General features: G+C 36.7%; 1 protein-coding gene across 1 annotated transcript in view; it reads right to left on the bottom strand.

Annotated features, from left to right (window-relative positions):
• The window catches only part of LOC150079264 (ATP-dependent translocase ABCB1-like), a 350,147-nt gene that overhangs the window by 92,269 nt on the left and 230,630 nt on the right, over nt 1-27,248 (bottom strand). Inside the window, exons 15-16 of the mRNA XM_090383010.1 lie at nt 24,714-24,815; nt 15,299-15,460 (exon numbers count right to left, since the gene is read on the bottom strand). Of these exons, the coding sequence (XP_090239136.1) occupies nt 15,299-15,460; nt 24,714-24,815 (264 nt within the window). The remainder of the gene's footprint in view (nt 1-15,298; nt 15,461-24,713; nt 24,816-27,248) is intronic.

Here is a 27,248-nt window from a genome sequence, read left to right on the forward strand (position 1 = left end):
ATGTATAATGAAAATATCGTAATGTGAACCCAAATAACACATTGTTTTTTTGTTTTCTTTTTCGTAATTCGTTCCAAGTCCTTGGAAGTTGAATATTTTGCTATATTACTATGCTATTTATCTCTCTAAAAGGTCATATTTATAATGTAAATTGCACTACCCTTTCATTTTTATCATATGTTCCCATTATAAGAATCAATTTTGATTGTCTTTGTGATATTTTTCTAAAGCATGTTTCTGGAGGTCACGACCATAAAACAATAAAAAAAATTTGCACTTTCCTGTTTTTATTGTTATTTGGTTTTTAGGAGCATTAGCAACTAAGGCCATTTTGCTCCAGGGATGTGTGGTGGTCATTCCCTGACCTTTCCGCATCCTCTGTATTTGGTGGGCTCATGGGCTCGAACCCCGGTCTAATCAAGAAGTGTGTGCTACGAACTGCTCCTCCTGCCCACCTGGCTACGAAGGCACCCTTTCCAGTTTATTGGGCTTTTCTGTTAGTGCATCTAATTATAAATGGGTAGCAAACTCAATCTTATTGCATTTGTGATAATACCGATAACTGCAATTGTGTGGGTTTTTACGCTATTATGGTGAAATAATTTGCTCTTCACTGAAATCTTCATTCATATGAAAAACAAATTTTTATAAACTTCTCTTCATTCCTATTGACGTATTACAATGATGAAGGGAAAGTGACCAATGAAAAGTGCAAGTGATGGTAGTGCCAGAAAACAAAACAAAATTGATTTAGAAATGATTTAAAAGTATGAAGCAGGACAAAGTTTGCATCTATTGCAAGGGAATTAGGTCTCGTTGCTTCAACAGTGAATACTATTTTAAAGGAGGTGCGCATATAAAAGAACATGTCAAAGAATAAATGCACTTAAGATCAACAGTGATCACAAAACAGCGTTCAAGTGCTATATCAAAGATGGAACAACTATTAATAATATGGATGGAAAATCAGATTCAGAAGCGAGTGTCCCTGAGTCTAATGACTATTCAAGCAAAAGCAACAAGTATTTATAAAGGTTTGTTTGTTATTTGGTTTTTAGGAGCATTAGCAACTAAGGCCATATTGCTCCGGGATATGCAGTGGTCATTCCCTGACCTTTCCGCATCCTCCGTATTTGGTGGTGACGGGCTCGAACCGAGGTCTAATCAAGAAGCGTGTGCTACGCACTGCTGCTCATTCCCACCTGGCTATGGAGGCGCCTATTTATAAAGGTATTAAGGATAAGTATGGCGAACTCCAACTCAAGTTCGTGGCAAGCAATGGGTGGTTTAATAGGTTCAAGCATTGTGCTGGTTTCCAAAAAGTTAAAGTATGCGGTGAAGTTGCCAGTGGCGATTCTGCAGCTGCAGAGAAATTTTGTGATGTGTTGGAAAAAATTATTGATGAAGGCACCTATTCAACGCTGCAAATTTTTAACGTTTACGAGGCTGATCTGTATTGGAAAAAAATGCTGGATCGAACATACATTGCCAAAGAGGAAAATACAATGCCAGGTTTCAAGGCGTCAAAAGATAGGGCCACGCTCTTGCTTTTAGCTATTGCAGCAGGAGATTGTAGATTAAAACCACTGCTTGTGTACCATTCTGGAAATCCTCATGCATTTAAGGGCATCAATAAAGCCACCCTACCTGTGCAATTTCCAATAAATCCAGAGAGCATGGATAACATTATCTCTCTTTGAGGATTGGTTTAAATGCTGCTTCATTCCCGAGGTTGAAAAATACTGTAAAGACAATGACATTCCTTTCAAGATTTTGCTTCTATTAGATAATGCTCCTGGACATCCTATGCATCTAGATGATTTAAATTCGAAAGTGAGAATCATATTTCTACCGCCAAACATGATTTCACTCATCCAACCTATGGATCAGGGTGTTATTTTGAATTTAAAAGCATATTATTTACGCAAAACATTTGCTCAGGCATTGTTTACAATAGTTGATGAGAAAAATTTTACATTAAGAGGCTTAGATATCTTACAGTATTTACCATGGCATCTTAAACATTAATAAGGCCTGGGCAGAAATTACTAAAAGTTGTTTAAATTGTGCATGGAAGAAAATATGCCCATGAAATATAAACGGCTTTGAAGAATTTGAAAAATATGAATCATATGAAGAGGTTACAGATAAGATTGTAAAGGTTGCAGAGCTATTTCAGTTGGAGGTTGATGCCAAAGATGTGGACGAATTAATAGAGGAAGGAAAGAAGGAATTATCTAACAAAGAACTTATTGACTTGAAGGCAGTGATAGTGAAAGAAGAAAATGCTGACGAAGCTCAAGATGAACCAAATGATGCTTCATCACCAGAGAGAGAGATGGCAATGGCATTTTGTGAAATTGCATCAGCAATGGTGAGGTTTGAGAAGATGGATCCTGATAGCAAGTCGGAATTTCCCCAAGGAAATTCCGACTTAAGTAGCGTTCTGCAGAATGCAACCCTTACATAAGTTGGGAAGTTCCTGTATTATACAGGAATACCTCACATAGCATGGTTAATTCATACCAAAAAAATACCGTGCCATGCAAAACCGCGCTGATCGAGGTATTATTAGTATGTATTTTAATGTAATGCGTTCCGACAATTTGATTATATGGGTAGAGTTGCAAAAATATATAGGTGTTTGTTTACCATAAATTGATGCATACGAAGTTTTTGTAAAAAAAGAAATCAAAATGATAAAAATGAACAGCACAAAGTACTTTTATTTTGCACAAGCAAAATAAAAGTACAGCACAAATTATTTTTATTGCAGTATGTACATACCAAAAGAATATAAGTGAAGTATGTACTGTATTTTTATTTTGAAAAATAACTGATCAGCTTAGTTTTCACAGTTTTTTTTCTTCTTTTTATCTGCATACATCTCTTTATAACATCGAATGTCATTTTGCAATGCCTGCCTTAATTTTATACCTCGTTTGATGTTTGGATCTAGAACTCTCAGCGTCATTACATTTATTCTTTCCACTCATATTTGCGTATGAAGGTGTAATGTTTTTAAAAAATAATCTTTAATAAAAATACACAGCGAAAAATATTTTTACAGCTTACGCACAGTGAATGACCTCATTGCTCGGAATCTAGAGTGTTTACTAATGTATGAATGCTAGCAGAGTCGGTATATAATTGGAGTTGCGACAACAGTCAGTGTGGCCTTAAATCCATAATGCATTGGCCCACGTGCCGGCATTATAACATACATACATATCAAATGTATTGGTGCGTAACACAGTTAATTTTTTTTTCAATTTGTAAACCGCACTGTTCAAAACTACGCTATGTGAGGTATTCCTGTACATTGTTGGGCAGCTATTATTCTCTTTTGTTATTGAATAGTTTTTATTTATTTATTATTAGTTTAGCTATGATTTATATATGAAGAATAACAGGAAAGATTACTGCATTTCTTGAAAGAGACCGAAAATGATGATGAATCAGAAGTTGAATATGAAATTAGCATTAGCATTAGTAGAGGCATATGATGCAAGAAAGCAAGCTTATATAGCATCAGCCAAAACAAAAAAAAAAACAAAAAACTTTCCCATTTCACCCATCCATTCACTCCAAATGTTTGTCTAGTTCTGCCTTGTACTTATTAAAGTTGCTGACCTCCACTAAAACATGGAAGTTTGTTCCAACTATCAACCGCTCGTTGGCTAAAGGTGAATTTCCGCACATCTGTTCTACAATTGTCTTTCATCAATTTGAATTTATGCCCCCTCAGGTGAGTAAAAATCATCGATTAAGCTAAAAAAGTATTAGATGCAAAAGAAAGATGTAACAAAGATATAGTAGAAAGATGGGATGGAGATATAGAAGAAGACAGTGATGAGCTTGAGCATCCCTTCTGGCAAAAACACTAAAGATTCTTTCCTTCCTTCCTTCATTGGGAAAGATAGAACCATCAGTGTGGAAAAAAAGACTACCAGAAGAGAAATGTAAGAACACGAAAATTTAATATCGTAATTCATCTGATACGAACCAAGGAATATGCAAAGGATGCCAAAACTCCTATGGACTGCTGGAGTTTGTTATTTGATGATAAAAAATTTGAGATTATTGTAGAGAATATAAATAAATATATAAATGACATGTCAGCCAATTTTGAACACAGGACAATTAGACCCACAGATAAAGTAGAAATTAAAGCACTGTTAGGACTGCTGTATTTAGCAGCATATCTGAAAGCCAGTCAACTGAACACTAATGAGCTTTGGGTGAGAAATGGCACTGGTAATGAGCTGTTTCGGCTCACTGTCACTAGCACATTTTCATTTTTTACTTAAAGCCACCAGATTTGATGATCTGCAAACCTGAGATGAGCAAAGAGAACTTGATAAACTAGTAACAAGATCTCTTCTAGATTTTTTTTAGATATATGTAATAGTATTACATATTGAAAATATAGAAAAGTGTTACATGATATCAGACTATACAACAATAGATGAAAAATTGGAGCCCTTCAGGGGAAAATGTGTATTTTGACAATATATTCCAAACAAATAAAATAAGTATGGAATCAAGATATTTGCTCCTGCAGAGGCAAAGACACACAACACTGTAAATATAAAAGTACATGCCGAAAGAGCAACCTGGAAGTCTTTTTTCAGTTATGTTAGTTTGTTACTTGGATTTTAGGAGCATTAGCAACTAAGGCCATATTGCGCCGGGATATGCGGTGGCAATTCCCTGACCTTCCCGCATCCTCCGTATTTGGTGGTGATGGGCTCGAACCCCGGTCTAATCAAGAAGCGTGTGCTAGGCACTGCTGCTCCGTCCCACCTGGCTACGGAGGCGCCTCTTTTTTCAGTGAAAATGATATCAGCAGTATTGTTGAAATGCTGAAAGGCTCATAAAACCTGTTTCTGAAACAGGCCACATCATTACTGGTGATAACTGGTTTACCAGTTTTCCGCTCATCAGGAAGCTTCGGACAGATCATACCCTCACTTAATGTGGGCACTGTCAGGAAAAACAAAACAGATATTCCATCAGAGTTTCTCTGCTCCTATGCTTATCTTTGATGACACTCCAATTTCTAGGCAAGATGATATATCTCTTTTGGTGATTACCCTGACTTCTAATCTCTCTTGGCACAAGCACATTACAAATATTACTTTCTCTGCATCTAAAAAATTTGGTTTTCTCTTTCACTCTCGGCATTACCTTTCTTCCAAACAGCTGTTCGCTCTGTACAAATCGCAAATCTTCCCTACCATGGAATATTGTTCCCACATCTGGGGCGATGTCCCCAAAACCTCTCTCAGGCTTCTAGATTCCATTCAGAAGAGGGCAGTTAGGTTAATTAATGACTCTTCTCTACTCACCGTCTCATAAACATACTGTTTCTGCTGCATGCCTTTTCTACAGATACTTCCATGGGCACTGTTCTTCTGAATTGGATTCTATAATTCCCGCTCTGTCTTTCAAAACAGTCCGAACACGTGCTGCCACCAGCCAACATCCATTTACCGTCCAACTTGAAACTCACAGAACCAAATTTTCATCTTCCTAGTTTATTCATTTAACTGTCATTTTTTGGAACAATCTTCCTTCAAATCTATTTCCTGAAAATTACGGTCTACAGAAGTTCAAGTTTAATGTCATCAAATATCTTCTTTCATCTTCTCAACCTCCAACCCAAGCACGGTATTAAGTTCTGATACCTCTCGTGTTTGGGATTTTCATAAAAAAAAAAAAAAAAAAAAAAAACCAAACTCTGCAAAAATGTTAGAACTATGTACCAAAATCCCCCAAAAAAAAATTAATAACATAAGCATAAATTTTTCTAAAATCATTTTCAGCAAGAATAAAGTGCCACTTAGAAGGTCCTTTCAAATATCTGTAATGCAGAATGCAGTACAGCAGTACAAATAAAAATGACCGAAATAATTTGTCTGTTTAGTTATGAAGCATGAACATTGTTTTTGTTAACTTTAGAGTGGGGAGGGGAGGAGAAGAGTTTAAGGGTGAAGGTATATTATGAGAAATAGGGTTAGTTATTAAGTAGCTTCTGGAAACCTCTTCTTTTGTTGCAAGTCTTCTCGGTTTATTTTATATCCCAGAACATATAAATAAAAAAAAAAAAAAAAAAAATGACGAAAGTCACTTGCTCTTTTTTTAATGTAAATCAAAAGTATTCATATGTAAAATAATAAGAAAATAAAAATAAAACAAGTAAATAAATAAATAAGAGCAACTGACCTCTGTCAGGGGGGATGGAGTGGAGGAATGTGAATTAGCATTTAGGAAAGAATACAATGCATTAATCTTTTCATGAATACATACAAATTTAAATTTTTTCAAGATAATTTCAACATAATGCATCTGTTTATGTATGAACAGTTTTGAAATTTGTCCAATATGTGCTTTCATATCTTATCTTTACTTCCAAATAATCGTATCTTATTTTTACTTCCACAAAGCTTGTTTTGTTTGTTATTTGGTTTTTAGGAGCATCAGCAACTAAGGCCATATTGCTCCGGGGATATGGCGGTGGTCATTCCCTGACCTTTCCGAAATCCTCCATATTTGGTGGTCACGGGCTCAATCCCCGGTCTAATCAAGAAGAGTGTGCTACGCACTGCTGCTCCTGCCCACCTGGCTATGGAGGCGCCTCCACAAAGCTTTAATAGATGGTGGTACAAAAATATTTTTGAAAACTGGAGGAAGGCAATGGCATCCGATGGCCACTGTTGTGCCACTTCAGCTTACAAATGCTGAAATTGAAGAAATTTCTGGAATTCAGATCCCGAAGCTGATGAAATCAAATGAAGTGATACAACTGCCCACAGAAAGCAAACTGACTACAGGTTACCCAAACTGAAGACAGGGAACCTGGAAGATAGGTTGTCCTGATCAGGCAGTTCACTTGTGAAAGGCGCCTCCGTAGCCAGGTGGGAAGGAGCAGCAATGCGTAGCACATGCTTCTTGATTAGACCGGGGTTCGAGCCCGTCACCACCAAATACGGAGGATGCGGAAAGGTCAGGGAATGACCACCGCATATTCCCGGAGCAATATGGCCTTAGTTGCTAATGCTCCTAAAAAAAAAAAAAACCAAATAACAATAAATAATAACTTGTGAAAGAGTTAAGATTTGACATTACCCATAGTTATTATTCAATAACATCACATGATCAATATAGAATTACACAAATGCAGCATTAGAGAATCATAAATTATAATGAAGTTAGAAACAGAATGAAAAAATTTACTAATGAGACTTTCGATGTGATTTTTAATAAGAAAACACTTGACTCACAAATTGGTAACAAAATTTTAGTTTTATCGAAACATACTAAAAGGTACAAAGCTCTTGTACCCAGTACTCTCAATTTACTAAAACTTTATAAGTTATGTTTTGGGCCCTCATATACACTCAGCGATCACTGAATTACAGCCACCTACCTAATACCATGTTGGGCTACTGCTTGCACGAATAATGGCTGCTATTTGCCCAGGTTGAATTCCAATGGACACATAACTGTCATCTATTCTGACACTGTGGAAAGCCTTGCAGGCAGCATGGCCACAGATCACTACAGATATCTTCAGACATCTGTTGGACTGATATTGATCAATCAGAATAGTGTCACACAGTGTCAGAATAGATGACAGTTATGTGTCCATACACTTCACCTCCCATTCCAAAACATCCCACAAGTGTTCAATTGGATTGAGATCAGGCAAACTTGGAGGCCAATCAAGATGAGTGATATCCTTCACTGTGTTTCTCAAACCACTTGTGAACAGCATGTTTGATGAAATAGAACATTATCATCTTGGAAGATTTTGTTTCTGTCCAAGAAAAAATGCAACATGACAGGTGCACATAGTCTCCTAAGAGCTGCTGGTAGACCTCATCAGTGAAATGTTGGTCCCTATGTACCAGGGGTCCTAATTCTTGCCAGTAAAACATGCCCCACATTAAGCAACCACTGCCACCTTTCTGGATGGTTGGCATTATGAACAATGGGTCCATGGACTTGTGTTGTTTGTGCCACACACAAAGGCACGCGTTGGCATGTTGCACCAGGTATTTGGACTTATCTGACCACCACACTCATTTTCAATGTCACCACAGCATTTGCTGTTGACAATGATCAGCATTGAGGAGAGGGTGTCTCTTGGGTTATCTGCCATGGAACCCCATAAGTCTAAGTGTGCAGCACATAGTCATTTGAGGTATCATTCTTGCATTCCCCATATTACATTATGATGTCAACTGTCACACAGTGATCTGCCTTGAGCCCATACAATGCATTGCACCCTACATTCACCACGAATATCCACCTTGCATAATCCTTTACAGTTCTCTCAGTGGGAGGTGGTTTGACTCATTCCACACTATTCTTTGTACACAATTACAATGTGCCACAAGAAACCAACAAGGTGTGCCATATCCGATATGGAAGCACCTAACACATGAGCTCCCACAATCATGCCCTTTTGAAGCTCGGTGATATTTTTGCTATGTCCCACAACTGCTACTTTATCAGTTTGGTTTGCATGACCAGATGAAAGCTGCCACTGCTCTAGTGCATGAAGCTGTTTGGCTTTTTATACTAAGAGCTATGCAGCATAGTCCATTAGATGGAGTGGTCATAATTCAGTGATTGCTGAGTGTACAACTTGTACAGTTCCAATACAATGGTACAGTTCTCTATGTACAGATCTTTCATTTCTTGTACATACCTTGGTACAGTTGGAGGTGTCACTCCAACTGCACACCTTACACTGATTTACTAAGAATCATTATATATATATATATATTGGTAATCAGAGCCCCAAGTATGCTTCCATATGTCTGTAGAAGCGTGTATTCACAAGCCAATTCGTATGTTGTGCAAGTTTAAAGATTTGGAATAACTCATGGAGTAAACCCTTGGCCTTAGATCAGCTAACTACAGCCTCAATTGAAAAAGACTAGAAATTCCTCCAGTCATGGCTGGGAATAGAATCCAGACCTCTCCAAACTGACCAGTGTCCACAGAAGGCAGGAAGGATCATTAGGTAAATTACATAAGTCCCCATATTTCAATCAAATTTTGAGTTTATGGGAGCAAAAGCTAATAGGGCTATTTGCACCTTTCAAATGGCTATATGTGGTTATTCAAATGGTCATAGATTTGATACTAAATTTACAGATTTCTTTCAGTGTCATTTACTAAATTTCATTGAAGCACAGTATAAGTTTCCAAATAAGAAAGGTATTAGAAATGGAGTCATAAAATAGATATGGAGTTGATATAGAGTTTAAAAGTATTACTTTCTCTTGTCTGACTGATTACATGAAGTCTAGTACTGCAATTCCAGTTTGATTTAAGAAGCTTGTTATTGATTTGATCCTGCCAGATATGTTGTCAATGGCATTTTTATGCACATAATATCTGAATTTTTTCTGAGAAGAGAGACTTGCAAGAGTAGCTTATAGTATTTTGTTAATGATATACAGGAATTTTGCTAGTAAGGATAAGGAAGTGATTGTCCCCTTGTATAAGGCAAAAGTGTGAAGAGGAAAAGACCAAAGCCTCCAACACATGACAGCATGATAAAACAAATAGCCCTCAGTCCCCAGCAGCTTTCACTGCCCCTCTTACAGCAGCAAGAGGATCAGAGTGGAAGCAGAGGGTGCTAAGAATCTCTGGGTACGACCAGGCTGCCATACACAGAAACTGAACTTGGCCTGGTTCAACGTAAGATCGCTCATTGGTGAAGACAGGATATTAGAGCTGGAAAAGGAATTAGAAAATGTGAATTGGAATATCATCAGTTTGGCTGCAACAAGAAGGAGAAATGAATCACTTATAAGTTTATCAAGTGGAAATCTGCTGTACACCAATAGAAACAGTGAAAGGAGTGAAGGTGGAGTAGTTGGCTTTCTGGTCCATAAAGATATAAAAAACAACATTTTGGAATTCAAAGGTCCATCACCAAGGGTGTCAAGACTACTACACGGGATTTCTAAGAGGTACAAGCTACAGGTTACAATGATTTATGCACCAACATCGAGCCATGATAATGAAGAGGTTGAAGAAATGTACACCAAAATTGAGAGTCTTCTAGATGAGCAGAAAACCCACTACACTATCATTATGGTGGACTTCAATGCTAAGGTTGGAAAGAGACAAAACAGCACAGAAAGGGGAACTACAGGAAATTTTGGAATTGGTGAAAGAAATGAAAGAGGTTAAAGACTTGTGGAATTTGCAGAATCTCGAGGATTGTCAGTAATGAACACTTTTTTCAAGAAAAAGGTGAACAGAAAGTGGACATGGAAGAGCCCAAATGGATTAACAACTTATGAAATCGATTTCATCCTCACTAACAGAAGATATATCATGAATGATGTTACCATCCTGAACAAGTAAATGTTGGAAGTGATCACAGAATGGCAAGATGCACACTTTATACAGATGTAAGAAAAGAAAGGAAAAAATTGACTCGAGTAAATAATATGAAGGTCTTTGATATAACAGAAGAGGAGAAAAAGCAGTATGTACTGGAACTTAAGAACAAGTTTGAGCTTCTGCAGACTGATCAGGACCAAGATATCAATGAGGAATACAACTTACTGAAGGTGATAAAGCCAAAGAAACCTACAGGTAAAAAGAAATCCAAAGAAGAAAAAATTAGTCAAGAAACACTTGTCATGAAGAACTGAAGACGACAAATGAAGAGCAGGTTAAACACTGACAAGGAGAAAATTGAGTATACTGAGTTATGCAAAGCCATTAGAAAGAGATTCAGAGAGGACAAAAGAAGATTTACCACAAGAAAAGTAGAACAAGCATTAAGGGGAAAAAAAGGAATTAAATCAGCAGCCATGAGCAGTAATACAGAAAGACAAATGATACTGAAACTGAAGAATAGCATTGGTGTACTTATAAATAGCAGAGAAGGCATAATTCAAATAGCACAAGACTACTATAGAAAATTATACAAGGAGCGAGGGAATGATGCTAGCAGTGGGGAAGCTAAATCGCAAATTAGTAACACATACAACATACCCGATATCCTTCCTGATGAGGTAGAACATGCATTGAAGAAAATGTATGTTAAGCTCGATGCAACAAGGCATCATAGGTTTAAGAGTATAAATAATCTATATAATATTGGTGTGAATACACCATAGATAACTCTTAAAGGCAAAAAACTATGTTTGTAGTGTAAAAGGGCATCATTTTATCTGTATTTCATATTGTGCTCCTTCTTCACAATGAGTTGCCATATATTGCACTACCTTGAATAAGTAATGCTTCACTAAAAGAGAAGACTATTGTTACTTATTCTCAGTGGGCACCACCTCCCAGATGGCACCATTTCAAGGCTTGTTGGCCTTTCATCAGTGGGTGGACAAGTACCCTGGTATTGCAGACATGACAATCCAGTTGTGAAGATAATCACACAATATGAAAGATGCTAAAAGGTGTACATGATAATGTATATGTACATTATCATGTATTATCATGTATTATCATTCATTGTGAAGAAGGAGCACAATATGAGATACAGATAAAATTATGCCCTTTTACACTACAAACGTAGTTTGTTGCCTTTAAGAGTGATCTATGGTGTATTCACACCAATATTATATAGATTATTTATACTCTTAAACCTATGATGCTTTGTTGCATTGAGTTTAACTTATACATTATCTATTCTATATTCTGCACATCTATTCTGCTACTGTCTTTCCTCAATTTCAATTTATATCCCCTCAGTTGCGGAATCTGAGCAAGAGGAAGAATCCCATCAGCGTTAAGCTTGCTCAAGCCATTCAGGGCCTTATACACCTCAATCATATCACCTTGCAGATGCCTCATCACCAGACTCTGCAATTTGCAGAACTTAAGCCTTTCTTGGTAACAGCAACCCCTTTGTTCAATTCGCTAATCTCGTTGCCCTTTTCTGTACTCATTCCAGCTCACATCTTTCTTGAAATGGGGCCTCCAGACTTGTATGCAGTACTCAAGGTGTGGCCTAGTTATTCTTTAGTTCCATGTTACAGTGTGATAAACTTTTGGCATTCTCTTCCCTCAATAACTCCTCATGTGTGAATGTAGATGTAAAATACTTGTTCAGATTGTCAGTTATCTGAGCAGGATCATCAACAGTCGAACCACCAACATCAAGTGGACCAATCTGATTCATCCCCTTCCTTCTACAGTTCACATAAGAGAAGTCTTTACTATTTTTCTTTGGCCTAATAAGCACTCTCTGTCTTCTTTGTATCCTTTGCCAAAGATTTCTTGTAATCTGCCTTTGCAAATTGATTACAGACTATCTTACATCTGCCATAGGCATCTGTGTCTTCTGATAATTTATATGCATCCCATGCATTTTCTTCTGTTCCACAAGTCTTATCAGTTCATCTGACATCCATTTAAGCCTAAATCTTGAACAGTGTTGCTTTTGGTATGAAAAGCCTAGCAGCTTCCAAGATTAATTCCTTGAATGCTTCCCATTTTGAATTTGCTGTTGGTAACATCATCAGTTTGGTCCCACCGTATAGAATTTAAATACTGTCTCAGACCACCGTAGCCACCTTTACAAAATCAAAAACCCTTCCCTTTATCCCTGAGGGTAGTTACGTCTTTCAGTAAATCCCACATCAGTACACTATGATCACTGCCACCTAGTGGTTCCTTTATCTGCAGATTCTTAATGCATGAATAATCACTGCTGATAATCAGATCAAGAGTATTACTCCTTCTGGTTGCCTCTTGAACATGCTGCTGCAGAAAACTATCATCCAATTAATCCACAAAAAAGTCTTGCTAGTGTGCAAGTGACCAAACCAAAAGTTCCAGTCTATATATGGGAAGTTAAAATCCTCCAATATATGACAATCTGATTTACTGGCCCACTCTATTTCTCTGTATAGTTGTTCATTGTACTCATCAGAGTCATTAGGCCTATAACACACTCCTATTCTCAATTTTTCTTTCTCAGTGCTTATGTCACACCAAACTGACTCAACACTGCACTGTCCATCCATGTCAGCAGGAGAAATGAAATTTTCTTTGATTTTATGTGTTTGTTTACTAACAGGATAACCCTCATCCCCTTCTATCCTGTCTACCCTTTCTGTACACATTTTACCTTTTCAAATTCCAATTCTACATTTTTATATCTGTTTGACACCATGTTTCTGATATCCCAACAATATCTGCCATTGATCTCGACCAGCACCTAAAATTCATCAAATTTATATACTGTACTCCTAGCATATACTCATATGCTTATCAATGGACACTGCGCTTCATGGACTAATGTTATTAGTGAAGTCTCCGAGGGTTCGGTGTTGGGCCTGCAAGTATACAGGCACTGATTCTTACTCCTAGTTACCTAACACAGCCCATGTATTTACTTGTTCCATGATGACTCCCAGCAGTACTTGAAATCCCCAGTATCTTACTTTCAAGGCTGCTGCTCATCCCAACAGAAGCAGTGGAAGAATCACTTTCACCTCTGCCTGTGGCTACCGTTAATCTATTAGTCTATGAATCCCCTCAAGCTAGAAGTTTTCCAACCCACCTGACACTGCCTCAATAGCATTAGCAAATATTCTTGCAGCCTTTCTATTTAAGTGTACCCCATCCCTGTAGAAACAATCTCTCCTGTTAACAAGCAGGAGAAAAAGTCTACCCCATGAGCCTTGCACAATCCCTCCAGGGCCGGATTGATTGACAAGGTTCTCATCATATACTTCCTCCTATCTTGTCTGGGCAGAATTGCAGACAATTTCAAATTTAACCCTAATTCGCAAATTTTTTTCAAAATTGACCTGCACTTGTTAAGTAAGTCCGCAGATCTAATACTCTTAATGTCATTAGTGCCGTGTACAACAATATCACCCTTTGTGCCCTTAAAAGATGATATCTGCTCTACAACGTCATCAACTTTTGTCCCTGGCAGATATACTTCGGTCCTATTCCACCTGTCCTTTTTGCACAATATATTTCCCATCTACCTGACAATAGAGTTACCTACAATAACTATCTCCTGGGAACCAGCACATTCCAGCCTGAAAGTTGCCACTGTGTTGCCTGATGATCAAGTGCAAGCTGTGGCATTGATTTGAGCAGCTGAAAGCTTGATGGGACCCCCAATTTAAGCCCTTCAAGGGCATCTACCCTGTCCTTCAAGCTCTCTTAAAGGCCCATAACAACACTGAGTTGGTGCCTAACTTCTTCACACTGCTTACATCGAGCACACACAAATCCCCCTTGGCAACATCATGTCCTGTCCCAGAAAGGTCCGCAAACATTTCACAAGTTGAAAGTTTCACAAGTTTCACAACTGAAAGATTCAAGAATTTTGGATAGTGAAAAAGAAAAAAATAGAAGTAAGAAACAAAATAAGAAGGCTGGTAAGAGAACAAAAACAACTTAATACTAAACTAGAAGCCACAACTACATCATTTCCACATGAGAATGAATGACCAGAATCAAAAGGTTCGCCAGAAAGAAAAAGAAGGAAGATTATTTATTTGATATGGAAGATTCAAATGATGTAAATGTTGAACCTCCACCTGATAAAATTAAAAATTATATCACAATGAAACATACAAAACAAAATTCTGACGATAGAGAGATTTTTTCAGTTGTTGAAATGGCAGAAAAAAAAATTAAATTATACATTTTTTCCAAATCTTGCAGCTGGGCTTGTTTCATTCTTGTCATCCCTGCTAGGAGGGCAGCCAGTGAAAGATTTTTCTGCAGCGGGATTTCTTATCAAAGAAAAAAGAGGATATTATCAACAGTTTCCTATTGATGATATCCTCTTTCTGCACAGCAGGTTAAAAAATGTGTAAAATTAATTATGCAATTAATATATTTGCAGTATATTTTTTTCTATTTATTTGTTTTAATTTTTTTGCATTATATACAATGAAAAAAATCAGTATTACTGATCTAATGATTTAAATATATGTATATATAAAATTACGATAAATTTTCCTAATGTGTCAAATTTTTTTTGGTTTGCAGGTACAAACAGTACAGGTCTATAATATAGCACACTGGTCTTATAAGGTGAGAATTTGCTAATAAGTGAAATCTAGTGAGAACTAATATTTGGAGGCAATTTTTATTCCAGTTTCTATTATATGAGCATCCCATGACAGGTTTCCATTTTTATTTAAAGGAATTTGTATCTTTCAGTTCATATAGTAAGAGAAGTTTGTAGTGCATCAAATCGTAAATCCCTTCCATCCCTTAGCTAGTACTTGCTTGAAACATGGTAATTTGCTATTACTAAAATACTTACACTTTTCACCATAGGCACATCCATTGCTAATCGAGTTGTTATTTTTCCAGTAGAGTGCATATCATCATCAAACCATCCAATATCTTGTCTCATAATGTTAGTGAAAGCTTTCTGCCTCAAACGCATCGTCAAACTTTCACCAGAAAATCCAAAACCAATTGTCTTAAAAAAATAAATAAAAATTAATATAAAACTTAAAACTATTTTTTTGTAACTTTTCTGGCAAAATCTAGCTTTTACATATACATAAATTCATAGGCATACCTACAATGTATGTCCATCCATATGCATAAATTAATTAAAAAATTCATTCAATTAAACTTAAATTGTTTAAAAGATATTGCGAAATTAAAGTGGATAGATGACGTCTGACTGGAGACACGACTGTGTTTTATATCAATAATTTGTCATTATAGTAATCCTGCTATTTGTTCAACTGTAAATATATTTACTGGAGGCAAATGTGATTCTTAAAATGAAAATGCAATTGATCCTGACAGGTCAATCATATGTAAAATGTCAGCAATCAAAGGAGAACTAGGTAGATAGACTAATTTGCATGCTAAGCACATCTTGGCATCAGTTAGAGGTATGGTAGTAAACACAGATCCCTTAAAAACATGATTCACACCTAGGCTGTGCCACTACAAGGATATTCACCCATAGTATAAGAAATATGTCACTAATATCATAGAAGGGCCATTAAAGATTCATTATATGGCTTCCCGAGGTGAGATGAATCCCTGATATTGCTTTATTAAAAGCAGAAAATTTAACTCATGGGATCGATCTTTTACATATATGTAAATTCACAGACTATTCAATGGCTTCTTCAAATTGTTAGGTAAAACTTTTGACTATCCCAGCCAGCTCCAGTTACTATAAAATAATGATGATGAAACTAACCTTCTGTTAACCTATTGATTTCTCTGAGCTGGTTTTAGCACAAAATGGATGTTGCAACTGTTCAGACATACATACATACATTGAGGTAGCTAAATCTTGGCAGGTTTAGCTACTTCAATGCTTATTCTGCATAATTTGCCAAGACCAATTTACTTTTCTTGAGAGGATATTAATTATTAGTTGCCATAACCACCACTCATCGATCTCATTTCTCCTAATTATTTGTATCTGAATTCTTTCACATTAAAGATAGTAGTTGTGCATGTCTACTCTAATATTTCTAGTCAGAAATATTAGAAATCTGGAATCTCCACTGATTTCCTCTGACTTAAGATCTCTGTGCTCCATCTGTCAAATTCATTTATTACCTCTGTTCTTCTTCCAAAACTACAAATCACTTGGAACTCTGACTTTCTTTATTTGAAATTCAACTTTCAATTTACTTTCCTAAGAGTGAAGTAATTTTCCTTGATGATTTTAATATTTATTGCTCCAGCTGGCTTAAATTTTCTAGTTGCATAGACCAAGCTGATAGAGATGGTGAGACTTTTGCTATTACTAATGGCTCACAATTTGTTCATTTACCTGCTACAATACCAGACAATCCTAGCTATACACTTAACACTCATGATAGTTTCCTCACCAACAAGCTGTCTAAGTACACAGTTAATGTTAGTGGTCCTCTAAGTATCTATCTAAGATCACAACTTGGTAATGGATTCTTCTTCAATGGAGTCTCTCTTTCTCTCTCTCTCTCTCTCTCTCTCTCTTCCCCCCCCTCAATAGCTGTTCTCTGATGTTGTTTGAAATTATAAGGATGTGTAATGGAATGACCTATGCGATTTCTTTTTCCTTGGTCAGACTGCTGTTTTAAATATTCTGATCATACTGTTTGCTCAGATCCTCCAAGATAAAAACAGGTTGCATTTGGCCTGCATCCAAGTTTCACAATAGTTGTAAAAAAAAAAAAAAAGGAAAAGTAATTAATCAATCCAAACCCCATTTTAAACAGATCAAGACTGGGAAACTTGCTTGCATCAATGATCTTGGTAAATCAATCCCTACCATGACAGACACATTCCACCGAATGCCTTCGATGGCCTTCCAACAAAAGGACATTAGAATTCTGAATGATCTTGATGCTCAAGAAATCTCCTGCTCCTGACGGCATTTCTCCACTTGTTCTGTAAGCAAGGGATGAATATGCCTAAAAGAGATAATAAATTCCTCTCTTCCAGTACACAGCTCAATAATAATATGTGGACTAGACAGATCTTTGGCTACTGATTCCAAATTTGTTTCTGATTTTACTTTAGCACATTTAGTTTTTGGAATGAGACTGATGCCACTAGCATACCTAGCCAGCCAAGTTACATGAATATAACTATTATTTAAAATTTCTTAATATTTCTGGTTTATAAAAACATTTTACAAACCAGAAATATTAAGAAAGCAATCCAGCCTTGTTATCAATCCAGCCTTGTTATAATGCTCTTTTTGAATTAAGAATTAAGGCCACTGCACAGATAATGCAATGGTCTTAATCCTCACAGCAGAACAAACTTGCCTTTGCAATGAGTTGCCTAGATTACACTACTTTCAAACAAATGGCCTCTCAAATAGCTTGAGCCATCTGTTGAAAGTAGTCCAATACCATGCAACTTGTAACAAAGGCAAGTCTATTGCTTTATCTTTTGCAGTTTAAATCCTGATTTTTTTTTTTTTTTTTTTTTTTTGATTTGGTAGTTGTTGGCGCATCGGCTTCTGTGGCCATATTGCACCTCCCAAGGTTTTTGCAGTACTTTGATCCCAGCCCGAGGCGGGAATCGAACCCGCGACCTTTTGGTTGCCGGGCAGGTACTTTACCCACTCGGCTAGCCCGGTCGGCTTTAAATCCTGCTGGATGCAAAAGCAAATAAAAGGACAAGGTAGTGATAAATTTACAGATGCAAGTTCAGTTGTTTGTGCTTAATAATATCAAAATGTGCTCCTTTAAAATGTCTAAAACACTAAATATACCTCTCTAAAATCCATAAAAAATTTTAAAATCTGGCATCTCTCAATCCCTATTTGTTGGATGAAGTTACAAGAGAGAGAGAGAGAGAGGACTGAATGTGAACCTAGAAAGACCACTGCTTCAGAAAGCTCTGTATAAACTTTGGCATACTGTCACTGCAACCTAATGTGTCTAGATCATGGCGAATTACAAATCACCAAGCTGTGTCAAAAGCTTTTTCGATGCCTAAATAAACTGTAGTCAAATTTTCTTTCCTTATGAAAGCACTGCAAATGTGGATTTCTGTTTGAATCAAGAGGTCTAAAGCTGATCTACATGAAATCCACACTGCAACGAACTAAGGTTGCATTTGCTCAACAACCAGGTGAGATGAGAGTTTACCATTTTTTCTATTATTTTGCCCATACAGTTGGTGAGGGCAACAGGCTGATAGTGATGTGGATTCATTGAGTCTTTGCCAAGTTTTAATAGTGCTATGACATAAGAATGTCACCAGGTACCAGGGAAAGCATTTTCTGTTAAAATCCGGTTTATATAGAAAGAGTAAGACGTGAAAGCGACTCTTTGATCAGTTCTTTTAACATGGAATAGTGAACTCCATCAGGTCTCGAGGTGTTAAAAACAAGCCATAGTTGAATTATGGTAAAGGGACAGTTGTACGGTTGTGAAGTGGTCAGTGTGTCAAAATTAGGGTCTGCTTTTCAGCAAGGGACTTTCATTTCTGGAAGTCTAGTGAGTATGAGGATACACAGAGGTTTGAGAAAAAGACTCTCCAAGAGTGTTAGCTTTTCTGAGGCAGAAAAACATCATTCCCAATTACGTTCAATATTGATAGATGTGACGGAGGATATTGATTTTACATTATACTAATATTTTTCCAGATGGTGTGTGTTTTGGTGGACCTTATAATCGTTGAAGTGAAACGTTTCCAATCTCATTTCCAAACAACTAGGATAGCTGCGTAGTGTTCAGTATGTTCCATTAGTGGATCCAATGAAGATTTTCATTCCCCCTCTATATATTAAACTTGGCTTAATGAAGAGTTTTGTGAAAGTGTCACGTAAGATTAATTCAAGAAGATTTCATTACTTAATTGAGAAATTTCCAAAGATCAGTAAGCAAAAGTGAAAGAGGAAATCTCTGTGAAACCTCAAATTAGAAAGTTTCAACAAATGAAAGCTTTGAAAAATGCCTCAACATATTGGAACTAAAAGCATGGCAAGCTTTCAAATGGCTTTGTGGAAACTTTTTGTGTAACTACAAATCTCCCACATGCAAAGATGGAGTTCAGAAACTGCTCAATGCATATAAAGAAATGGGATGTCATATGTCACTAAAATTTCATTTCTTGCATTTGCAGTGGCCAAGTGGTCAGCCATGAGGACTAGTGCACATGCTTTGAGTGACCATGGTTCAAGCCTGGGTGACTGCCAAATACAGTGCTGTATTATGTACTCTCTGTTTTGTGAACTTCCCCAACCATGTGGTCATCCCAGAGTATAAACAGAACATTAGACTTCATTCCTGAAAAACTTGGCAAGGTGATGATTTGGGGGATGGGGGGGTGACAATTCTATTGACATTAAGTCAACGGAAAATCACTGCCAAGATTTCTGGATGAACAAATGTTGGCTGAATACTGCCTAAACGTCATCTTATGACAAAGTGTATCAAAGGAAATCATTTGCACAATATTTTTTAATATTGTGCAAATATATTTTTAATATTGTGCAAATAAATTTATTATTGAAATGCTACAATCTGAACAATTGAAACACCTCAATGTCAAACATTTAAACAATTCTGGCTATCATTTGGGGAAAATCACCAGTCTCTTCACAGGCGTGGGTTCGTTTCCCGCCTCTGCTAATAGCTGGTCTGTACTTGTTAACAGGAGAGACTGCTTCTACAGGGATGGGATATACTTAAATAGAAAGGGTGCAAGAATATTTGCTGATGCTATCGAGGCAGTGTTAGATGGGTCGGAAAACTGCTAGCTTGGGGGGATACAAGGATTCATAGATTAACAGTAGCCACAGGCAAGGTGAAAGTGATTCTTGCACTGCTTCTATTGGAATGAGCAGAAGCGCGGAAAATAAGATGCAGGATGTTTCAGAGACTGCTGGGAGTCATTGCGGTACAAATAAACACATGGGTTGTGTTAGGATAGCTAAGAATAGGAATAGGTGCATGTATACTTGTGTGTACACCAATGCTAGGAGTTTGGTAAATAAATTTGATGAATTTGAGGTATTGCTCAAAGCATCAAAGGCGTATATTGTTGGGATATCAGAGACGTGGTGTCACACAGATATAAGGAATGCAGAACTGGAATTTGGGGAGTACAACGCCTACAGAAAGGATAGACAGGATAGGAAGGGAGGAGGGGTTATGCTATTAGTTAAGAAACACATAAAATCCAAGGAAGTGAAGCCAGTTGACATCACTGGACAGTGCAGTGTCGAGTCAGTTTGGTGTGACATAAGCACTGGGAGATCAAAATTGAGAGTAGGAGTGTGCTATAGGCCTAATGACTCTGATGAGTATATTAAGAAAATGTACAGGGAAATAGAGTGGACCAGTAAATCAGAGAGTCTTATAATGGGGGATTTTAATTTCCCAGATATTGACTGGAATTTGTGGGTTGGTCACTCACACACAAACAAGGCTTTTGTGGATTTATTGGATGATTGTTTTCTACATCAGCATGTTAGGGAGGCAACTAGAGGGAGTAATACTCTTGATTTGATTATCAGTAGTGATTCTTCATGAGTTAAGAATCTGCAGATAAAGGAACAACTAGGTGGCAGTGATCACAGTGTGCTGAAGTGGGATTTACTCAAAGAGGTAACTACCATCAGGGGTAAGGGGAAGGGTTATTGCTTTTGTAAAGGCGACAACGATGGTCTGAGACAGTATTTAAATTCTATACAGTGGAACTAACTGATGATGTTACCAATAGCAAATTCAAAATGGGAAGCATTCAGGGCACTTGTCTTGGAAGCTATTAGGCTTTACATACCAACTAAGAAATATTGTTCAAGGTTTAGGCCTAAATGGATGTCAGATGAACTAATGAGACACATGGCAGAGAAGAAAAATGCATGGGATACATATAAATTAACACGTAACACAGAAGTCTATGATAGATATTAGCTGGTCTGTAACAAAGTCACAAAGGGGATTAGGCAGGCAAAGGCAGATTATGAGAAATCTTTGGCAAAGTATGCAAAGAAAAACAACAAAGAGTTCTTTACTTATGTAAACTCTTGAAGGAAGGGGATGAATCAGATTGGTCCACTTGATATCGATGGTTCAACTGTTGATGATCCTGCTCAGGTAGCTAACAAACTAAATTAATATTATGCATCGACATTCACACATGAGGAGTTATTCAGTGAGGGGAATGCCAGAGGTGTATTCAACTCTGGCAGTAAGATAGATAATCTTGTAATAACTGAGAGTAAAGTGGAGGAGAAATTGTTGAAGATAAACACAAGAAAGGCACCTGGGATGGATGGGATCTATCCAGTTATATTAAAGGAGGCAGCAAAGGAAGTAAGCAAACTCTTAGCCATAATTATGAGAGCTTCCTTGAACTCAGGGGAGGTACCCATAGACTGGAGATGTGCAAATGTGACCCCAATTCACAAAGGAGGATCAAAGGCTGATACAAGTAATGATAGACCTGTGAGTTTAACTTCTGTTCCAGGAAAATTAATGAAGGCACCGGTTAAAGAAGCACTGCAGGATCATCTAGACAAGACTTCAGTTACAGCTGGGACACAGTATGGTTTTGTTAAGGGCAAGTCTTGCCTGACCAATTTGATTGGATACTATGATGCAGTCCCAAAAGAGCTGGATGCAGGGCATAACTTTGATATTATATACTTGGATCTTAGAAAGGCTTTCGATACTGTTGCACATGGAAGACTGCTGCACAAATTGGAGCAGTGTGGCATTGGAGGCAAATTGCTGCTATGGATAAAGGGGTGGTTGAGGGGGAGAAGACAGAGTGGTAATCAATGGACTCTGTTCATCGTGGACTAATGTTATTAGTGGAGTTCCTCAGGGTTCAGTGTTGGGTCCATTATTGTTCTCTGTATTTATAAATAATATTGATGATGGTATATCAAGCTTAATGTTCAAGTTTTCAGACGATACAAAGGTTGGCAGGGTTGTTAAGGTCACTACTGACTCTATGCTGCTGCAACTGGATCTGGAAAGGTTGAGCAGATGGGCTGAGAGGTGGCAAATGAAGTTTAACATTGACAAATGTTAAGTACTACTCATGGGAAACAGCAACTGCAGAACAACGTATCAACTCTGTGGTACTACACTGACAGTGGCAGAGAATGAAAAGGACCTGGGAGTAATTGTGCAGGCAGATATGAAGTTCTCTGAGCAGTGCAGACGGGCTGCAAGAGTAGCTCATGGTGTCTTGTCAATGATATATAGGAATTTTTCTAGCAGGGATAAGGAGGTGATTATTCCCTTGTATAAGGCAATGGCCTGGCCAGGCCAGGCCACACCTTGAGTACTGTATACAGGTCTGGAGGCCTCATTTCAAGAAGGATGTAGAGCTGCTGGAACGAGTACAGAGAAGGGCAACAAGATTAGTGAATGGAACAAAGGGTTGCTCTTACGAAGAAAGGCTTAAGTTTTGCAAATTACAGTGTCTGGAGAGTAGGCACCGGCGAGGTATCTGATAGAGGTGTATAAAGTGTTGAATGGTTTGAGCATGCTCAATGCTGATGGGATTCTTCCTCTTGCTTAGAATAATCACCTGAGAGGGCATAAATTCAAATTGAGGAAAGACAGATGTAGGACAGATGTGCGGAAATTTGCCTTTAACCAGCGGGTAGTTGGTTGGTGGAACAGACTTCCATCCCTTGTTGTGGAAGTTGATAGCCTAAATAAATTTAAGGCTCAGCTGGACAGGTATTTCGAACAAACGGAGGGGTGAAGTGGAAGTTTTTTTGTTTTTTTTTTTTTTGGCTGATGCTGCATAAGCTTGTTTTCTTGCATCATATGCCTCTACTAATGCTAATGCTAACTCATTGTTCAGTCTTCAGGCCTGTGGGTTTAGATCATTGGTTTGATATACAATTTTCTAGAAAGTTTTACAAAAGTCTACTAATAATATAATTGTGTTAAATAATTAATTAAATTTGTTGTAGTTACTGATGGAGTTAGATTGCTTGATTTCAACTTAGGGTTGGTTAAAGAATAATTCTTTACGGGTAATTTGATAACATTGGACATTATTATGAATCTTAATTACAATACCATACAAGTATATAATATCCAATTTAAAATAATTAAAACATTTTACCAAGACCATTAGAATATCATAAGTAATTAATTAATTCATATAGTTTAGCTGGAATTCTTAGAACACATATCTTTTTTTACAATAGTGTACTGTATTATTTTAACTATGTGTATAAAGTGTATTGGATTTAAACTGTAAAAGAGGTAAAAATGTAATTGTAACCAGTCTCATGTTGTGTTATAAAAATATCTTAACTTGTACTAATATTATCAGCAGTTGTATTATGGTAACTACACATAATATACATAAAGCACAAAATAAAGCATAATACACATAAAGAAAAACCAAGAACATATTTGAATCAGCACATAACACTGGTTAAGGAACGTGTACTTACATCTTGATGGAATAAAAAAAAAGTTTCATTTTTGACCAGTATTATTTGTACCACTGTCCTTGCCTCTTCTCTTTCCAAAGTAATGGAGAAATGCAACAACCACCAACTCTTATGCTATCTGGAAACTTCTTTAATCAACAACTGAAAATATGAATTCAGTCATAACAATGAACTTTTGATATCTTGGTTTGTATTTTTTGGATAAATCTGATCAAAAATCGAAAAGTTCAATGAATCCAAGAAGTTGCTTATGACATTTCTAAGGCTTTTCATTGTGTTTCGTAGCAGCTGAGTTTTTCCTCCAACTTCTCACTAGATGATAGTAAAGATCTCTCTGTCTTCTCAACTAATGTTGGTATTTCCAAAGGTACATAACATTTCAACTTTCTCTTCTGCTCTTTTCCTCCTGAATATTAATAAACTTCTTTTCCTGATTGTAAATCCTGTCTAGTTTTCCTGATGATAGCATACTATGTGTTACCTCCCTTTCTCAAACTGGCAGGTGGCACACTAAATGCCATCTTTTAGTTTGAGAAATCATGCTTTGACCAAACAGCTTCAACTTTGCAAATATGCCCCACTAAATTCTTAAATGCTGACCTCCAGGTAATTTCTCAATGTGTTGAAGAAAACAGTTAACTTCAGTCCTAAAATGTAGTCCTGTCTTAATTCTCTCCAAAAAAAAAAAAAGTCTGCTGCTTCCATGACCATTTTTGATAACACTCAGATCCATATTATTCATCTTTCATTTTACATATTAAATCACTTTAAAATGTAAACAAGTTTAAGATTTGTTTAAAATAACTGCTTTCTTTTTTACCCTTAAAAAATGTCCTATTCCAGTTCCAAAAGCAAGCACTAAAAACATCATAGTCCAAAAGAATGCTTGTTCCCTTAAGGCATCTCCAGTTAGTGTAAAAGTCTAAAAGAAAGGGAGAAAAAAAAGATTGTTAAAAAATTAGCAGATAGTTTGGAAATGAATAGGTCAGTTGATTTTAGATTTGGTACGGTGCCTAAGTAATATAGGTACACTTACATATTCCAACAAAATATTGTTATTATTGTTATCATTAGCTACATGGTGCAAGGAAGCCTGAGGCTTATGCTGCACCAGCAAAAAAAAAAAAAAAAAATTCTTCGAGTTATCCCGAGAGAGAAAGGGAATCATCAAGAAAGAGAAGAATGATGATATCCAGCTCAGGATCCTAGGTGTGCCAAGCCTATACTCACCAGATGTGAGCCCCCGTTAACTTAATATGCACTTCAGATCAGAAGTAATTATTCCATTCAAATAACTTCATCTTTAATAATATGTAAGCCACCTTTTAGGCAAATATAATAAAATATACTGTACATACATTTTTAATATATCTATAGTATATTTTATTATATGATTCAAATTCAAAATTTTATTATACAGATACTCCCCGACTTACGATCATTTATAGTTATGACAGTTGCACATATTAAATTTTAAAAAAATAATAATAATAAAAAAAATTAGAAATTAAAAAAAAATTTTTAATTACAAAAAAAAAAAGAAAAGTAGAATTTGAGTCCTAACAATAAGTCACACTTGCTGATGATAATGTACAACAATTACGGCATCCCATTCTTAGTACAGTGTCATAAGCCTAGCTACTCTCAGTCTCTGTTCTTCAAAGCTAGTGAATGTAATATTATCGCTATGTGATCTTTTTGTTATCTTGGGAACCAAACTACCCCAAATTAATATTGCTAGTAAATGCAAAATTGATTCAACACATCCTGTCAAGAAAAACAGAAAGACAATAAGCTTAGAGACGAAAATGAAAATAATAACACGACACAAAAAAGGTAAATCTGTAATGGAACAGGCTCATGATTTCACTTTATCTCACTCAACTATATCCACCATCATGAAGGACACAGACAGAATTCGTGAAGCAGTAAAAGTGTCAGTGCTTATCAACTCAGCAATAATAACGAAAAAAAGAACTGGGCCTAATCACGAGATGGAAAAGTTATTAGCTATTTAATATTAGCTGAGCTTATTAGCTATTCAAGCTAAAGCAAGAAGCCTTTTCTCCTGCATGTAACTTTATGTATAGTTACATGCAGGAGATGACTACAAAGAAACATTTGTTGTGAGTCATGGATGATTCAATAGGTTTAGAAACCGTTACAATTTGCATAATGTGAATGTAAGTAGCTAGTGTGGATACAGAAGCTGCTGAAGCTTTTAAGAAAAAGTCTAATCGTATTGTTGAAGAGGGAGAATATTTGCCCGAGCAAATATTCAATGTGGATGGAACAACTTATTTTAGGAAAAAATGCCTGAATGTATATACATCTACAAAGTAGCTAAAACGATGTCAGGATTTAAGGCATTCAAAGATCACATCACCCTGCTTTTTTGGGGGAAATGTAGCAGGATATAAGCTAAAACAATTGATGATTTATTATTCTGAAAATACATAGGCTTTAAAAAATATGAATAAACACACCCTGCCAGTGTTTTATCAGCATAACAAAAAGGTGTGGATGACCATACCATTGTTTGAAAATTGGTATGTAAATTGTTTCATCAGAGAAGTCAAGAATTATTGTCGTGAAAAAGACATCCCATTTAAAATTTTGTTAATGATGTATAATGCACCCGGGTGTCCAGCGCACCTGAATGATATTCACCCTGATGTTAAGGTAGTGAACCTTCCACCAAAAACTGCATCAATTATCCAGCCATTACATCAAGGAATTATCGCTGCATTTAAAACTTTTACCTTCAAAAGACTTTTTCTCAGGTTATTACTGCTACTCAAGGTGGGCAAACTCTGAGAGAATTTTGGAAGGCTTATAACATTTTGCATTGCACAATGAACATAGCTGAAGCATGGAATGAGATTACTAATAAATGCATGAGTGGCATATGGAAGAATCTCATGGAAATTCATGTCCCTAGGTTTGATAAGGATAATGCTATTACAGAGATTAGTAATGAAGTTGTAGAACTTGGAGAACAGATGGAATTGGAAGTGGATGCAAACTATGTGGAGCAATTTGTCAAAAACACAGAAGAAGAATTAACTAATGATGAGCTGATTGAGCTGGAACTACAAGACGTTAGAGAAGAAGAGAGAGAAAATGTAGAAGAACACCAGAGCCTGCAAGGAAGTTTTCAGCGAAAAAGATGGCAGAGTCATTTGTCATAATTAATAAGGAAATGCAGATGTTGGAATAAATGGATCCGAATGTTGAAAGATATTCAAAAGTGTACAAAACTATTCAAGATGCCCTTGCTTGCTACAGGGAGATCTACAATGAAAAGAAAAGCAAAGTGTGCAGTCAACATTACACAAATTTTTCAAGAAGACTT

Source organism: Mastigoproctus giganteus, chromosome 10, assembly GCF_048544385.1.
Source record: "Mastigoproctus giganteus isolate SK-2022 chromosome 10, ASM4854438v1, whole genome shotgun sequence".
Taxonomy (NCBI): Eukaryota; Metazoa; Arthropoda; class Arachnida; order Uropygi; family Thelyphonidae; genus Mastigoproctus; species Mastigoproctus giganteus.